Genomic DNA, 18,085 nt, shown 5'->3' on the forward strand with positions numbered 1-18,085 from the left:
GCATGCATCCTGCTATTTGGCCAGGGGGTAGCCGGGGGTCTGTTTGGGTAGCTGAGGAATGATTTTTAAAATCACTTAAAGAATGAGGATCTTGTTGTAATCCAATGCTGTGAGCTAAAGGAGTAAATTCATTAGCAAGTAGCAGTAGTAGGCTTTTATCCTCCGTTGCAAGAATCTGATGCAACTTACCCTCTGAGGAGCGCTGCACAGGTATAACACAGTGGGAATGTGAGACAGCCATCTGCAGAACATGGTGTGCCGAAGGGACAGGGGAGGGTATGACGGAGCTAAGATAAGCACCCATGCCCTAGCCAGTGATCGCTATAGTGGTTGTTTGCAAGAGGAGTAATGGAAGGTTACTAGAACTATAGGGCTGGAAAGGACCTCAAGAAGTCATCAAGTCCAGCCCCTTGCGCTGAGTCTGGACCAAGTAAACCTAGACCAGTCCTAACGGGTGTTTGTCTCACCTGTTCTTTAAAACGTCCAGTGATGGGGATGCCACAACCTCCCTTGGAGGACAACTCTTGAGCTGAACTACCCTTAGAGTTAGAAAGTTTTTCCTGGTATCTAACCTAAATCTCCTTTGCTGCAGATTAAGCCCATTGCTTCTTGTCCTATCTTCAGTGGACATGGAGAACAATTGATCCCCGTCCTCTTTGCAACCACCCTTATCATAGCTGAAGACTATCAGATCCCCGCTCAGTTTTCTGAAGACTCAAGCTATTGAATGTGTGCAGTAGTAGATCTGGCCTAGCTCTCACTGAGCATGGAGCTGAGGCTGCCAATGTTGTTACACAACCAAGCTCTGGTTGGATGTGAATGTCAATCCATTTGTTCTCTCCTTCAACCACAGGGCCCAGCCTGCAGGTGGTCAGCACGATGTCAGTGGGCTATGATCACGTGTCTCTGGAGGAGCTGAAGAAGAGGTACAATGTGCTGTTGTGGTTTAGTCACAAGCTGTACAAATGCAGGAATCACCGCAGCCCCGTCTCCACAAGAAGGGAAATGGGGGTAGTTTAAAGGTCTGTCTGCCCTTGGGCTTGTTTAGGAGCTCCTTGTTACATTGGAATCCCAGTCACTCCCTTCTTTGTTAGGAGCATGGTGCTATCCATCAAGATTATAAACGATGCCAAAGCAGACATCACGGAAACCACCTCATTTAGCACTAACTTCTATCGCCATCCCCACTCTTCCTGGCCGTGTCATCAAGACAGCCAAGGAGGTCCTGGGTTTGGGGGCTGATGTCTCAGCGAGATCAGCAATAGGAGGTTAGCAAGGAGAGCAGCTGTGCAGTCCCTGGTCATTGTAGAAAGAAGAACCTCAGTCCCAGATATGGCCACTCTCTCGTTTGTTTGTCTCTCATACTTAGGTGACCTCCGTGTCTTTGTGACCCCTCCCATCTCCTGAAGGGGAAGTCACTGCTAGTTCCCCAGGAGCTCCAGCCCCTTCTTGAAGGTTAAATAGACTGGCACTTTGCAGGAGCAACAAATGTGTTTTATAAGAGAAAGTACCATTCAGTGTGTGATTATCTAATGCACAAAAATGAAAAACGAGCCACATTAATATTATCTTAAACAGAACTGCACAGCACGTGCTGTGCACCACACTCATCCTCCTTCTTCACAGTCAGCCACCCCACCCACCCCGTCCCTGCTTGCAATCCCTAGCCTCACCTTCTCCCCTGCCATGATGCCAATCCCCAATCGCCCCAAGTGGCCCTTCTTAGGGTTTTTTTTAATGCAGTTGCAACGTTCCCTGGAAAAACCCAATTCCTGAAACAGAGTCAATAGGAGTCAATAGATGCCTCACCCCATTGTTGAGTTATATTTAAACCCCGAAATATCCTCAGGTGGAATGACTGGAAGGCCTCCATTTTCAGAAGCAGCTAATGATTTTGGGTATCTGTCTTGACATGTTGGGGGGAGGGAAGGGTTCAATTTTCAGAAAGTGTGGAGCACTCGCTCTATGGTAATCAACCCCCTGGAGATGTCTCAAGTGTGGCCCGGGGAAAAAAAAACCAATACCAAAATTTGGCTCAGTGGTGATCCCAGCTATAATGCTCAAAGTTCACCAAAATATTTTTGTATACAATGTAGAGGCTAAATGACTTTCAGCAAGTTTCCTATCCATTGCGAACCCCCAACCAGGTGTCCTGGGTTTTCATACTGAACTTTCGCACAGCTCTAATCATAGCTTCAATCCAAGACCTTTCTGTAAGTCTAGAGAAACATTTATTTCTGAGGAAATGTGGCATAACCTTCATATCCTAATGGTCTAGAAACACTTCAGGTGCGACCGTTCCTACATTGAAAAGACTCCAGTGATGTAATGGTATATTTGTTATTTGTGTCCTTTGACGCAGAGGAATCAGATTAGGATACACACCAGACGTATTGACTGAAGCAGTTGCTGAACTGACAGTTGCTCTTCTTCTGGCAACCTCCCGTCGACTGTTAGAGGCTGTGCATGAAGCTAAGAAGTAATTTTTTTTGTTTTCATTCAAACTAACTCGTGAAAACTGTTTATGTTGAGTCTGTCGGTAGGAAGTGAAAGACCAATGTTCTGATGAGTAAACAATCAAAAGCTGGGGAGTTGGACAAGTATTTTAGGAACATATTCTCCTCTCTGTGATTAGGAGTTTTATAGATGATACTTCACATGTCCTGAGATGAGAAAATATAGCATATGGGTATGACTGCGCCATTCCTCCGGGTAGGACGCCGTGCGCTAGGGTTAGGGATCCTATGGGTAGGGCACTTGGAGCTAGGGTTAGAGTTCCTAAGGGTATGGCACTTGGAGTTAGGGTTAGGGTTCCGATGGGTAGGGCTTCCCGCCCTAGGGTTAGGATTCCTAAGGGTAGAGCACTTGGAGCTAGGGTTAGGCTTCCTATGGGTAAGGCACTTGGAGCTAGGGATAGGGTTCCTATGGATAGAACACCCCGCCCTAGGGTTAGGATTACTATGGGTAGAGGACTTCAAGCTAGGGTTAGGCTTCCTATGGGTAGGGATTCCCACCCTAGGGTTAGGGTTCCTAAGGGTAGGGCACTTGGAGCTAGGGTTACGGTTCCTATGGATACGGCAATTGAAGCTAGGGTTAGGGTTCCTATGAGTAGGGCTTCCCGCGCTAGGATTAGAGTTGCTAACGGTAGGGCACATGTGTCATAAACAGATAGCTAAGGGTTAACGTCTCTTTCACCTGGAAAGAAGTAATCTGAACCACCTGACCAGAGGACCAATCAGGAAACAAGACTTTTTCAAATCTGGGTGGAGGGTTTGGTGTGTGTGTCCTTTGTTCTTGGTTCTTCTGTCTGCCTGTATGCTCTCTCGGATGAGGAGTAATTTCTATTTCCTGCTTTTTAATCTTCTGTTTCCAAGTTGTGAGTACAAAAAGGGTTTGTTGTTTTTGTATTTACATGTCTATAGTTGCTGGAGTGCTTTGAATTGTATTCTTTTTGAATAAGGCTGTTTATTCATATTTCTTTTAAGCAATTGACCCTGTATTTGTCACCTTAATACAGAGAGACCATTTGTATGTATTTTTCTTTCTTTTTATATAAAGCTTTCTTTTAAGACCTGTTGGAGTTTTTCTTTAGTGGGGAACTTCAGGGAATTGGGTCTGCAGCTCACCAGGGAATTGGTGGGAGGAAGAAGTCAGGGGGAGGTCTGTGTGTGTTAGTTTTACTAGCCTGACTTTGCATTCCCTCTGGGTGAAGAGAGAAGTGCTTTTGTTTCCAGGACTGGAATTAGAGAGGGTGGACTCCCTCTGCTTAGATTCACGGAGGTTGCTTCTGTGTATCTCTCCAGGAGCACCTGGAGGGGGGAAGGGAAAAGATTTATTTCCCTTTGTTGTGAGACTCAAGGGTTTGGGTCTTGGGGTCCCCAGGGAAGGTTTTTGTGGGGACCAGAGTGCCCCCAAACACTCTAATTTTTTGGGTGGTGGCAGCAGTACCAGGTCCAAGCTGGTAACTAAGCTTGGAGGTTTTCATGCTAACCCCCATATTTTGGACCAAATCTGGGACTAGGTTATTGACATGGTGGCAGCGGTGGGAAAGATAGAATCCAGAAGCCAGTAGGAATATTATATTTTTCTTTTCTCTGCTAGGGGCTTTAAGCAGAGAGGGTGTGGTTTTAAAAGGAACCAGAGAGAATTTTTTTTCTGCTCTCTCTGGCAGCTGTGGCTTGCATATTAAGCAAGCAACCATTAAGAGACTGTTAAGGGTCTTTTGTCACAATAGCACTCCCATTAGGAGGCAAATACCAGCACTATATACATGCAAATAAAGTGGTTTTTCTGGTTTACTTTACATTAAAAAAAATTAGCTAGGAAGAAAGGAAAAAAGGCACTGTTGCTTGGCAGACCCCAGAAGACAACAGAGCCTGCAGTTCAGACAACAAACACCGGAGGGCACCCCAACACAAGAAAACAGGAACCATGACTTCTAAGGCAAAAATGGAGGCCAAAGAATAAATAGGGATTCCCACCCTAAGGTTAGGGTTCCTAAGGGTAGGGCACTTGGAGCTAGGGTTAGGGTTCCTATGGATACGGCAATTGAAGCTAGGGTTAGGGTTCCTATGAGTAGGGCTTCCCGCGCTAGGGTTAGAGTTGCTAACCGTAGGGCACATGGAGCTAGGGTTTGGGTTCCTATGCGTAGGGATTCCCGCCCACGGGTTAGGGTTCCTAAGGGTAGGGCACTTGGAGCTAGGGTTAGGGTTCCCATGGGTAGGGATTCCCGCCCTAGAGTTAGGATTCCTAAGGGTAGGGAATTTAGAGCTAGGGTTAGCGTTCCGATGGGTAGGGCGTCCCGCCCTAGGGTTAGGGTTCTTATGGGTAGAGCACATGGACCTAAGGTTAGGGATCCTATGTATAGAGCTTCCACCCTAATGTTAAAGTTCCTAAGGGTAGGGCACTTGGAGCCAGGGTTAGAGTTCCTAATGGTAGGGCTTCCCGCTATATGGTTAGGGTTCCTAAGAGTCGGCCACTTGGAGCTAGGTTTAGGGTTCCTATGGATAAGTCTTCCTGCCCTAGGGTTAGGGTTCATATGGGGAGGGCACTTGGAGCTAGGGTTAGGGTTCGTATGGATAGGGCACTTGGAGCTAGGGTTAGGGTTCCTATTGGAAGGGCTCTTGAAGCTAGAGTTAGGGTTCCTATGGGTAAGGCTTCCCCCCCCAGGGTTAGGGTTCCTAAGGTTAGGGCACCTGGAGCTAGAGTGAGAGTTCCTATGAGTATGGCACTTGGAAGTAGGGTTAGGGCTCCTATCAGTAGGGCACAAGGAGCTAGGGTTAGAGTTCCTCTGGGTAGGGCCTCCCACCCTAGGGTTAGGATTCCTATGGGTAGGACTTCCCGCCCCAGAGTTAGAGTTCCTAAGGATAGGGCCTCTGGAGCTAGAGTGAGGGTTCCTATGAGTAGGGCACTTGGAAGTAGGGTTAGGGTTCCTATGTGTAGGGCACTAGGAGCTAGGGTTAGATTTCCTCTGGGTAGGGCCTCCCGCCCTAAAGTTAAGGTTCCTAAGGGTAGTGCACTTGGAGCTAGAGTGAGGGTTCCTATGAGTAGGGCACTTGGAGCTAGGGTTGGGGTTCCTATGCGTAGCGCAGTTGGAGCTAGGGTTAGGCTTTCTATGGGTAGGGCACTTGGAGCTAGGATTTGGATTCCTACGGGTAGGGCACTTGGAGCTAGGGTTAGGGTTGCTATGGGTAGGGTACTTGGAGCTAGGGTTCGGGTTTCTATGGGTAGGGATTCCCTCCCTAGGGTTAGGGTTCCTATGGGTAGGGCATTTGGAGCTTGGGTTAGGGTTCCAATGGGTAGGGCACTTGGAGCTTGGGTTAGGGTTCCAATGGTTAGGGCACTTGGAGATACGGTTAGGGTTCCTATGTGTAGGGCACTTTGAGATATGGTTAGGGTTCCTATGGGTAATGCACTTGGAGCTAGGTTTAGGGTTCCTATGGGTAAAGCACTTGGAGCTTGGGTTAGGGTTCCTATGCGTAGGGCTCTTGGAGCTAGGTTTAGGGTTCCTATGGGTAGGGCACTTGGAGGTAGGGTTAGGGTTCCTATGTGTAGGGCACTTGGAGCTAGGGTTAGGGTTTCTATAGGTAGGGCACTTGAAGCTAGGGTAGGGTTCCTTTGGGTAAGGATTCCCACCGTAGTGTTAGGGTTCCTATGGTTCGGGCACTTGGAGCTAGGGTTAGGATTCCTATGGGTAGGGCAATTGGAGCTAGGATTAGGGTTCCAATGGGTGGGGTACTTGGAGATACGGTTAGGGTTCCTATGGGTAGGGAACTTGGAGCTAGGTTTAGGGTTCCTATGTGTAGGGCACTTGGAGATATGGTTAGGGTTCCTATGGGTAGGGCACTTGGAGCTAGGTTTAGGGTTCCCATGGGTAGGGCACTTGGAGCTAGGTTTAGGGTTCCTATGGGTACGGCACTTGGTTCTAGGGTTAGGGTTCCTATGGGTAGGGCACTTGGAGCTCGGGTTAGGGTTCCTATGGGTAGGGCTCTTGGAGCTAGGTTTAGGGTTCCTATGGGTTGATCACTTGGAGCTAGGGTTAGGGTTCCTATGGGTAGGGCACTTGGAGCTAGGGTTAGGGTTCCTATTGGTAGGTCTCTGGAAGCTAGGGTTAGGGTTCCTAAAGGTAGAGCACATGGAGCTAGGTTTAGGGTTCGTATGGGTAGGGATTCCCGCCCTAGGTTTAGGGTTCCTATGGGTTGAGCACTTGGAGCTAGGGTTAGGGTTCCTATGGGTAGGGCACTTTGAGCTAGGGTTAGGGTTCCTATTGGTAGGTCTCTGGAAGCTAGGGTTAGGGTTCCTAAAGGTAGAGCACATGCAGCTAGGTTTAGGGTTCATATGGGTAGGGATTCCCGCCCTAGGATTAGGGTTCCTATGGGTAGGGCACTGGGAGATAGGGTTAGGGTTTATATCAGTAGGGCACTTGGAGCCAGGGTTAGGGTTCCTATGGGTAGGGCACTTGGAGTTAGGGTTAGGGTTCCTATGGGTAGGGATTTCTGCCCTAGAACAAGTGTTTTTATGGGTAGGGCACTTTAAGCTAGGGTTAGGGTTCCTATGGGTAGGGCACTTGAAGCTAAGGTTAGGGTTCCTATGGGTAGGGCACTTGGAGCCAAGGTTAGGGTTTCTATGGGTAGGGTTAGGGTTCCTATGGGTAGTGATTCCCACCCTAGGGTTAGCGTTCCTTTGGGTAGGGCTCTTGGAGCTAGGGTTAGGGATCCCATGGGTAGGGATTCCGGCCCTAGAGTTAGGGTTTGTATGGGTAGGGGACTTGGAGATAGGGTTAGCATTATTATGTATAGGGCACTTTGAGACAGGGTTAGTGTTCCTATGGGTTGGGCACTTGGAGCTAGGGTTAGGGTTCCTCTGGATAGGGAAACTGGGGCTAATGTTTGGGTTTCTATGGGTAGGGATTCACGCCCTAGGGCTAATGTTCCTATGTGTAGGACCCTTGGAGCTAGGATTAGTGTTCCCTGAGTGGGGAACTTGTAGTAAGGGTTAGAGTTCTTACTGGTAGCATTTCCCGCCCTAGGGTTAGGTTTCCTATGTCTAAGGTATTTCAAAGTAGGATTAGGGTTCCTATGGGTAGGGCACTTGGAGCTGGGATTAGGGTTCCTATCGGTAGGGCACTTGCAGCTAGATTTTGGGTTCCTATGGGTAGGTCTCTTGGAGCTAGATTTTGAGTTCCTATGGGTAGGGATTCCCACCCTAGGGTTAGGGTTCCGATGGATAGCCTACTTGGAACTAGGGTTAGCGTTCCTATGGGTACAGCACTTGGAGTTCAGGTTAGGGTTCCTATAGGTAGGGCACTTGGAGCTAGGGTTAGGGTTCCTATGGGTATGTCTCCTGGAGCTGGGGTTAGGGTTCCTATAGGTAGGGCACTTGGAGTTAGATTTAGGGTTTGTATGGGTAGGGATGCCTGCCTTAGGGTTAAGGTTCCTATGGGTAGGGCATTTGGAGCTAGGATCAGGGTTCCTATGGGTAGGGATTTCCGCCCTAGGGTTAGGGTTCCTATTGTTCGGGCACTTGGAGCTAGGGTTAGGGTTCCTATGGGTAGGGCAATTGCAGCTAGAGTTACCGTTCCTATGGATAGGGCAATTGGAGCTATGGTTAGGGTTCCTATGATTAGGGCTCTTGTAGCTAGGTTTATGGTTCCTATAGGTAGGTTTTCCTACTCTAGGTTGAGTGTTCCTATGATTAGGGCACTTGGAGCAAGGGTTAGGGTTCCTATGAGTAGGGATTCCTGCCCTATGGTTAGGGTTTCTATGGGTAGGGCAGTTGCAGCTAGGTTTAGGGTTCCTATGGGTAGGGATTCCCGCCCTAGGATTAGGTTTCCTATGGGTAGGGCACTTGTAGATGGGTTTAGGGTTCCTATGGGTAGGACACTTGGAGCTAGGGTTAGGTTTCCTGTAGGCAGAGCATTTGGAGCTAGGGTTAGGTTTCCAATGCATAGGAATTTCCGCCCTAAGGGTTAGGCTTCCTATGAGTAGGGATTCCCATCCTAGGGTTAGCGTTCCTTTGGGTAGGATACTTGGAACTAGAGTTAGGGTTCCTAAGGGTAGGGCACTTGGAGCTAGGTTTAGAGTTCGTATGGGTAGGGATTCCCTCCCTAGGGTTAGGGTTCCTATGGGTAGGGCACTTGAAGTTAGGGTTAGAGTTCCTATGGGTAGGACGCTTGAAGCTAGGGTTAGGGTTCCTATGGGTAGAGCAATTTGAGCTAGGGTTAGCATTCCTTGGGTAGGGAACTTGTAGTCAGCATTAGGGTTCCTACTGGTAGGTTTTCCCGCCCTATGGTTAGGGTTCCTATGGGTAGGGCAGTTGCAGCTAGGTTTAGGGTTCCTATGGGTAGAACACCCCACCCTAGGGTTAGGATTACTATGGGTAGAGGACTTCAAGCTAGGGTTAGGCTTCCTATGGGTAGGGATTCCCACCCTAGGGTTAGGGTTCCTAAGGGTAGGGCACTTGGAGCTAGGGTTAAGGTTCCTATGGATACGGCAATTGAAGCTAGGGTTAGGGTTCCTATGAGTAGGGCTTCCCGCACTAGGGTTAGAGTTGCTAACCATAAGGCACATGGAGCTAGGGTTAGGGTTCCTATGCATAGGGATTCCCGCCCACGGGTTAGGGTTCCTAAGGGTAGGGCACTTAGAGCTAGAGTTAGGGTTCCCATGGGTAGGGATTCCTGCCCTATAGTTAGGGTTCCTAAGGGTAGGGAATCTAGAGCTAGGGTTAGGGTTCCGATGAGTAGGGTGTCCCGCCCTAGGGTTAGGGTTCTTCTGGGTAGGGCACATGGACCTAAGGTTAGGGATCCTATGTATAGAGCTTCCACCCTAGTGTTAGAGTTCCTAAGGGTAGGGCACTTGGAGCCAGGGTTAGAGTTCCTAATGGTAGGGCTTCCCGCTATATGGTTAGCGTTCCTAAGAATCGGCCACTTGGAGCTAGGTTTAGGGTTCCTATGGATAAGTCTTCCTGCCCTAGGGTTAGGGTTCGTATGGGGAGGGCACTTGGAGCTAGGGTTAGAGTTCCTATTGGAAGGGCTCTTGAAGCTAGAGTTAGGGTTCCTATGGGTAAGGCTTCCCGCCCCAGGGTTAGGGTTCCTAAGGATAGGGCACCTGGAGCTAGAGTGAGGGTTCCTATGAGTAGGGCACTTGGAAGTAGGGTTAGGGTTCCTTTGTGTAGGGCACTAGGAGCTAGGGTTAGATTTCCTCTGGGTAGGGCCTCCCACCCTAAGGTTAAGGTTCCTTAGGGTAGTGCACTTGGAGCTAGAGTGAGGGTTCCTATGAGTAGGGCACCTGGAAGTAGGGTTAGGGTTCCTATGCGTAGCGCAGTTGGAGCTAGGGTTAGGCTTTCTATGGGTAGGGCACTTGGAGCTAGGATTTGGATTCCTATGGGTAGGGCACTTGGAGCTAGGGTTAGGGTTCCTATGGGTAGGGCACTTGGAGCTAGGTTTAGGGTTCCTATGGGTAGGGCACTTGGAGCTAGCTTTAGGGTTCCTATGTGTAGGGCACTTGGAGATATGATTAGGGTTCCTATAGGTAGGGCACTTGGAGCTCGGGTTAGGGTTCCTATGTGTGGGGCTCTTGGAGCTAGGTTTAGGGTTCCTATGGGTAGGGCACTTAGAGATACGGTTAGGGTTCCTATGGGTAGGGCACTTGGAGCTCGGGTTAGGGTTCCTATGGGTAGGGCACTTGGACCTAGGATTAGGGTTCCTTGGGGTAAGGATTCCCGCCCTAGAGTTAGGGTTCCTATGGGTCGGGCACTTGGAGCTAGGGTTAGGATTCCTATGGGTAGGGCAATTGGAGCTAGGATTAGGGTTCCAGTGGGTGGGGTACTTGGAGATACGGTTAGGGTTCCTATGGGTAGGGTGCTTGGAGCTAGGTTTAGGGTTCCTATGGGTAGGGCACTTGGAGCTAGGTTTAGGGTTCCTATAGGTAGGGTACTTGGAGCTACGTTTAGGGTTCCTATGGGTACGGCATTTGGTTCTAGGGTTAGGGTTCCTATGGGTAGGGCACTTGAAGCTCGGGTTAGGGTTCCTATGCGTAGGGCTCTTGGAGCTAGGTTTAGGGTTCCTATGGGTAGGGTACTTGGAGCTACGTTTAGGGTTCCTATGGGTACGGCATTTGGTTCTAGGGTTAGGGTTCCTATTGGTAGGTCTCTGGAAGCTAGGGTTAGGGTTCCTAAAGGTAGAGCACATGGAGCTAGGTTTAGGGTTCAGAGGGGTAGGGATTCCCGTCCTAGGGTTTAGGGTTCCTTTGGGTAGGGCAGTGGGAGATAGGGTTAGGGTTTATATCGGTAGGGCACTTGGAGCCAGGGTTAGGGCTCCTGTGGGTAGGGCACTTGGAGTTAGTGTTAGGGTTCCTATGGGTAGGGATTTCCACCCTAGGAATAGTGTTTCTATGGGTAGGGCACTTTAAGCTAGGGTTAGGGTTCCTATGGGTAGGGCACTTAAAGCTAAGGTTAGGGTTGCTATGAGTAGGGCACTTGAAGCTAAGGTTAGGGTTCCTATGGGTAAGGCACTTAGAGCCAGGGTTAGGGTTTCTATGGGTAGGGTTAGGGTTCCTATGGGTAGTGATTTCCACCCTAGGGTTAGGGTTCCTATGGGTAGGGCACTTGAAGCTAGGGTTAGGGTTCCTATGGGTAGGGCACTTGAAGCTAAGGTTAGGGTTCCTATGGGTAGGGCACTTGAAGCTAAGGTTAGGGTTCCTATGGGTAGGGCACTTGGAGCCAGGGTTAGGGTTTCTATGGGTAGGGTTAGGGTTCCTATGGGTAGTGATTCCCACCCTAGGGTTAGCGTTCCTATGGGTAGGGCTCTTGGAGCTAGGGTTAGGGATCCCATGGGTAGAGATTCCCGCCCTAGAGTTAGGGTTTGTATGGGTAGGGTACTTGGAGATAGGATTAGCGTTATTATGGGTAGAGCACTTCGAGACAGGGTTAGTGTTCCTGTGGGTTGGGCACTTGGAGCTAGGGTTAGGGTTCCTCTAGATAGGGAAACTGGGGCTAATGTTTGGGTTTCTATGGGTGGGGATTCGCGCCCTAGGGCTAATGTTCCTATGTGTAGGACCCTTGGAGCTAGGGTTAGCATTCCTTGAGTGGGGAACTTGTAGTAAGGGTTAGAGTTCTTATTGGTAGCATTTCCCGCCCTAGGGTTAGGTTTCCTATGTGTAAGGTATTTCAAAGTAGGATTAGGGTTCCTATGGGTAGGGCACTTGGAGCTGGGGTTAGGGTTCTTATTGGTAGGGCACTTGGAGCTAGATTTTGGGTTCCTATGGGTAGGTCTCTTGGAGCTAGATTTTGAGTTCCTATGGGTAGGGATTCCCACCCTAGAGTTAGGGTTCCGATGGATAGCCTACTTGGAACTAGGGTTAGCGTTCCTATGGGTTGAGCACTTGGAGCTCAGGTTAGGGTTCCTATAGGTAGGGCACTTGGAGCTAGGGTTAGGGTTCCTATGGGTATGTCCCTTGGAGCTGGGGTTAGGGTTCGTATAGGTAGGGCACTTGGAGCTAGATTTAGGGTTCGTATGGGTAGGGATTCCTGCCTTAGGATTAAGGTTCCTATGGGTAGTGCATTTGGAGCTAGGATTAGGGTTCCTATGGGTAGGGATTTCCGCCCTAGGGTTAGGGCTCCTATTGTTCGGGCACTTGGAGCTAGGGTTAGGGTTCCTATGGGTAGGGCAATTGCAGCTAGAGTTACCGTTCCTATGGATAGGGCAATTGGAGCTATGGTTAGGGTTCCTATGATTAGGGCACTTGGAGCAAGGGTTCGGGTTGCTATGGGTATAGCTCTTGGAGGTAGGGTTAGGGTTCCTATGAGTAGGGATTCCCGCCCTAGGGTTAGGTTTCCTATGGGTAGGGCACTTGTAGATGGGTTTAGGGTTCCTATGGGTAGGACACTTGGAGCTAGGGTTAGGTTTCCTATAGGTAGAGCATTTGGAGCTAGGGTTAGGTTTCCGATGCGTAGGAATTTCCGCCCTAAGGGTAAGGGTTCCTATGAGTAGGGATTCCCACCCTAGGGCTAGCGTTCCTATGGGTAGGATACTTGGAACTAGAGTTAGGGTTCCTAAGGGTAGGGCACTTGGAGCTAGGATTAGAGTTCGTATGGGCAGGGATTCCCTCCCTAGGGTTAGAGTTCCTATGGGTAGGGCACTTGAAGTTAGGGTTAGAGTTCCTATGGGTAGGACACTTGGAGCTGGGTTAGGGTTCCTATGGGTAGAGCACTTTGAACTAGGGTTAGCATTCCTTGGGTAGGGAACTTGTAGTCAGCGTTAGGGTTCCTACTGGTAGGTTTTCCCGCCCTATGGTTAGGGTTCCTATGGGTAGGGCAGTTGCAGCTAGGTTTAGGGTTCCTATGGGTAGGGCAATTTTAGCTAGGGTTAGGTTTCTGATGAGTAGGGCACTTGTAGCTAGGTTTAGGGTTCCTATAGCTAGGGTTTCCTGCCCTAGGTTGAGGGTTGTATGATTAGGTCACTTGGAGCAAGTGTTCAGGTTCCTATGGATACAGCAGTTGGAGGTAGGGTTATGGGTCCTATGGCTAGGGATTCCCGCCCTAGGGTTAGGGATCCTGTGGGTAGTGCACTTAGACCGAGTGTTAGCGTTCCTGTGGGTAGGGCACTTGGAGCTAGGGTTAGCGCTCCTATGGATAGCGATTCCAGCCCTAGGCTTAGGGCTCCTATGGGTAAAGATTCCCGCCCTAGGGTTAGGGTTCCTATGGGTACGGCTCTTGGAGCTAGGGTTAGGGTTCCTATGGGTAGGGCACTTGGAGCTAGGGTTATGGTTCCTATGGATAGGGCACTTGGAGCTAGGGTTGGGGTTCCTATGGGTGGGGCACTTGGAGCTATGGTTAAAGCTCCTATGGGTAGGGATTCCCGCCCTCAGGTTAGGTTTCCTATGGGTAGGGCACTTGGAGCTAGTGTTAGGGTTCCTATTGCTAAGGATTCCCGTCCTAGGATTTGGTTCCTATGGGTAGGGCACTTTGAGCTAGGGTTAGGGTTCCCATGAGTACTTCACTTTGAGCTAGGGTTAAAGTTCCTATGGGTAGGGATTCCCACCCTAGGGTTAGCATTCCTATGGGTAGGGCACTTGGAACTAGGATTAGGGTTCCTATGGGTAGAGCACTTGGAGCTCAGGTTAGGGTTCCAGTAGGTAGGGCACTTGGTGCTAGGGTTAGGGTTCCTATGGGTATGTCTCTTGGAGCTGGGGTTAGGGTTCCTGTAGGTAGCGCAGTTGGAGCTAGGTTTAGGGTTCGTACGGGTAGGGATTCCCACCCTAGTGTTAGGTTTCCTATGGCTAGGGCACATGGATCTAGGGTTAGGATTCCTATGGGTAGGGCACTTGGAGCTTGGGTTATGGTTCCTCTGGGTAGGGCACCTGGAGCTAGGGTTAAGGTTCCTATGAGTAGGGATTCCCACCGTAGGTTAGGGTTTCTATGGGTAGGGCACTTAGAGCTAGGGTTAGGGTTCCTATGTGTAGGTCACTTGGAGCTCTGGTTAGCGTTCCTATGGTTAAGGCACTTGTAGTTAGGGTTAGGGTTCCTATGGGTAGGGATTCCCGCCCTAGGCTTACAGTTCCTATGGGTAGGGCAGTTGTAGTTAGGGTGAGGGTTCCAATGGGTAGGGATTCCCGTCCTAGGGTTATGGTTCCTATGAGTTGGGCAGTTGGAGCTACAGTTAGGGCTCCTGTGGGTAGGGATTCCCGCCCCTGGGTTAGGGTTCCTATAGTTAGGGCACTTGGAGCTAGCGTTATGGTTCCTATGGGTAGGTCACTTGGAAGTAGACTTAGGGTTACTATGGGCAGGGATTCCCGCCCTAGGGTTAGGGTTCTTATGGGTAAAGCACTTGGAGCTAGGGATAGGGTTCGTATGGGTACGGCACTTGGAGCTAGGGTTAGGGTTCCCATGGATAAGGATTCCCACCCTAGGGTTAGGGTTCCTATGTGTTGGACACTTGTAACTAGGGTTAAGGTTCCTATGGGTAGAGATTCCTTCCCTAGTGTTAGTGTTCCCATGAGAAGGGCTCTTGGAGGTAGAGTTAGGGTTTCCATAGGTAGGTATTCTCTCCCCAGGGTTAGAGTTCTTATGGGTAGGGATTCCCTCCCTAGGGTTAGGGTTCCTATGGTTAGGGATTACCACCGTAGGGTAGGGTTCTTATGGGTAGGGCACTTGGAGCTAGGGTTAGGGTTCCTTTGGGTAGGGATTCCCTCCCTAGGGTAAGGGTGTCTATGGATAGGGCACTTGGAGGTAGGGTTAGGGTTCTTATGGGTATGGCACTTGAAGTTTGGGTTAGGGTTCCTATGGGTAGGGCACTTAAAGCGAGGGTTCTTAAGGTTCGGATACTTGGAGCTAGGGTTATCGTTCCTAAGAGTAGAGCTTCCCCTCCTAGGGTTAGGTTAGGGTTCCTATGGGTAGGTAACCTTCACACTCTAGGGTTAGAGTTCTTACGGATAGGGAACTTGGACTTCAGTTAAGAGTTTGTATGGGTAGAGGGTCCCGCCCTAAGGTTAGGGTTCCTATGGGTAGCGCACTTGAAGGTATGGTTAGGGTTCCTATGGGTAGGGTACTTAGAGCTATGGTTAGGGTTCCTATGGGTAGGGCTTCCCGCCCTAGGGTTAGGGTTCCTAAGGTTTGGGCACGTGGAACTAGGGTTAGGGTTCCTATGGTAGGGCACTTGGAGCTAGGGTTAGGGTTCGTATGGCTAGGGCACTTGGAGCTGGGGTTAGCGTTCCTAAGGATACGGCACTTGGAGCTTGTTTTAGGGTTCCTATAGTAGGGCACTTGGAGCTAGGGTTAGGGTTTCTGTGAGTAGGGCGCCCTGCCCTAGGGTTAGGGTTCCTACTTGGAGCTATGATTAGGGTTCCTATGGGTAGGACTTTCTGCCCTAGGGTTAGGGTTCCTTACGGTAGGGCATTTGGAGCTAAGGTTAGGGTTCCTATGGGTAGGGCTTTCTGCCCAAGAGTTAGGGTTCCTAAGTGTAGGGCACCTGGAGCTAGGTTTAGGGTTCTTATGTGTAGGGCACCCCCCACCGCCCTAGGGTTAGAATTCCTAAGGGTAGAGCACTTAGAGTTAGATTTAGGGCTCCTATGGGTAGGGCGCTCTGCTCTAGGGCTAGAGTTTCTCTGGGTAGGACTCTTGGAGCTTGGTTTAGGGTTCCTATCATTAGGGCTTCCCGCCCCAGGATTAGGGTTCCTAAGGTTAGGGTACTTGGAGGTAGGGTTAGTTTTCCTATGAGTAGGACACTTGTAGCTAGGGTTTGGGTTCCTATGGGTGGGGCTTTCCGTCCTAGGTTTAGGGTTCATAAGGTTGGTCACTTGGAGCTAGGGATAGGGTTCCTATGGGTAGTGTGCCCCGCCCTAGGGTTAAGGTTCCTAAAGGTAGGGCACTTGGATCTAGGGTTAGGGTTCCTATAGGTAGGGCTTTCCGCCCTAGGGTTAACGTTCCTAAGGGTAGGGCAATCTGAGCTAAAGTTAGAGTTCGTATGGGTAGGGCTCCCCGCCCTGGGATTAGGTTTCCTATGGGTACAGCACTTGGATCTAGGGTTAGGGTTCATATGGGTAGGGCTTCCTGTCCTAGGTTTAGGGTTCCTAAGGGTAGAGCACTTGGAGTTAGGATTAGGGTTCCTATGGGTAGGGCACTTGGAGCTAGGGTTAGGGTTCCTATGGGCAGGGCTTCTCGCCCTAGGGTTAGGGTTCCTAAGAGTAGCGCTCTTGGAGCTAGGATTAGGGTTCCTATGGGTAGGTCACTTGGAGCTAGGGTTAGGGTCAGGTCCGCCAGGGTGGGCAAGTGGCTGAGAATCCCTTCCCTGTCTAGAGGCTCCTTTTTAATTTTTACTCACTTGGTGGTGCTCTCTGTCTTCGGCAGCACTTGGTCATCGGGTCCTTCACTCGCTCCAGGTCTTTGGCTTCACTTCAGTGGCAGGTCCTTCAGTGCCGTCGAAGACCCGGAGCAAGTGAAGGACCCGCCTCCGAAGAGTCGGCGCTCCACCTGGTGAGTACAAGCCCCACGTGTTTTTTTATGTTTTTTTTTTCAGTTATCCCTTCTGGGGCCCCGTTGAAACTGTTCAAATCGGGCCCCGCACTTGCTAAAGCTGGTCCTGACTGCGCGTCACTCAGATGTGTGACTTCAGCACGTGTACACATACCCAAGCTAGCTTTGATTCAGTTAGTCTGAATAACAACAGCAGCAGCACGGGATTCACACAATGTATATGGAGAACAAGACTGTTCAGAGTTAATGATGTATGCAGTGTTGTTGTAGCTGTGTCAGTCCCAGGACCTTAGTGAGACAAGTTGGGGGAAGTAATATCTTTGATTGGACCATCTTCTGTTGATCAAGCTTACAGGGAGCTGAGGAAGGGCTCTGTGTGAGCTAGAATGCTTGTCTCTCTCACCAATAGAAGTTGGTTCAGTCAAAGATATTAGCTCCCCCACCTTGTCTCTCAACAATGGCTAATCTAAGAATTGTGGGGGATATAAACCATTATTGCTTCAAAGAAAAATCAACCACTGATTAATGAGGGTTAGGATGAAACTTTCCCTGGGGGTAGGTTATCCCATAGCTGCCTGCTATAGGCATTCTTGCAACTTCCTCCTGGACAGTGTTGGAGACAGGACTACCGGCTTAATTCAAGCCTTGGTCTGACCCAGTCTGGCAGTTCCTGTTAAATGATCAACCAGAGCTAAATAGAAACAGTCTCCACATTCCAAAGTGCTGGGGAAAGGTGAATGCTGTACTGTGTATGCCTGAAATAGCTTCCAATGATATTTTAAAGCGGTGGCTGGGGAACCTGGAAGCCTCTGTGGATGTGTGGCTATGGTCTGACAGACAGCACTGTGGGGATTCTAGGACTTGGAAGAATAGGTAAGTTGCAAAATCCGTGTAGAGTTTTCATACAGAGCTGGCCAAAATGGTCTGTATTTTGATTTCTTTTGCTAAAAAATCAAATGGATGAAAAGAGACCAAAAAATCAAACAGAGTTAGAGTCAAAATCTGAGTATTTTTGAAAAGTGTCAACAATTTAAAAAATCATGAGGTTGCTTTTTTTTACATTTCTGTTTTTATCACCATCGATATAAAAAAGTAGATCTGGCCAACGTTTTAGAATTTGCCAATTTTTAAAAAATTGGCACATTTTGCAAAATTCTCCTCTTCCAGTGTTCCTCCTCAAATGTGTTCAACATTTGAGAATGAAGGAAACCTTTTGACAAAACTTTTCATGAATACTTTTCCTTTTTGGATCAGTTCTAATAAAAACACCATTAAGTGCTTCCACTTTGTTGCTTATACATTTCTAATGCGACAGTGGTGGATAGATCTAGATTTCAAGTACTAATTTTATATAGGTCTGATAGTTTACTACCTCGCACCATAAGACTTCATTTATACCTGTGCAATGTCAGTACCGCTGGTGTAAACGAATGAAGAATACTTATGTGGCAGTCTACACTTTGCACATTTGTCAATAGAGCCACGTAAAATTTGCTTGGCAAATAATACATTTGCCACAGAAAATGAATTTTGACACGGCACTGAAACTACTTGAGAATTGTGATCAAATTTGGCAAATAGTTTTAACCAAAAATGATCTTTTTTTTTTCCCCTGAAA

At 49.1% G+C, this 18,085-nt stretch overlaps 1 protein-coding gene across 1 annotated transcript in view; it reads left to right on the forward strand.

Annotated features, from left to right (window-relative positions):
• LOC115653206 (glyoxylate reductase/hydroxypyruvate reductase-like) overlaps positions 1-18,085 on the forward strand; it is a 37,843-nt gene that overhangs the window by 9,311 nt on the left and 10,447 nt on the right. Inside the window, exons 3-5 of the mRNA XM_030566122.1 lie at positions 854-926; positions 2,363-2,479; positions 17,252-17,340. Of these exons, the coding sequence (XP_030421982.1) occupies positions 854-926; positions 2,363-2,479; positions 17,252-17,340 (279 nt within the window). The remainder of the gene's footprint in view (positions 1-853; positions 927-2,362; positions 2,480-17,251; positions 17,341-18,085) is intronic.

Source organism: Gopherus evgoodei, chromosome 6, assembly GCF_007399415.2.
Source record: "Gopherus evgoodei ecotype Sinaloan lineage chromosome 6, rGopEvg1_v1.p, whole genome shotgun sequence".
Classification (NCBI taxonomy): Eukaryota; Metazoa; Chordata; order Testudines; family Testudinidae; genus Gopherus; species Gopherus evgoodei.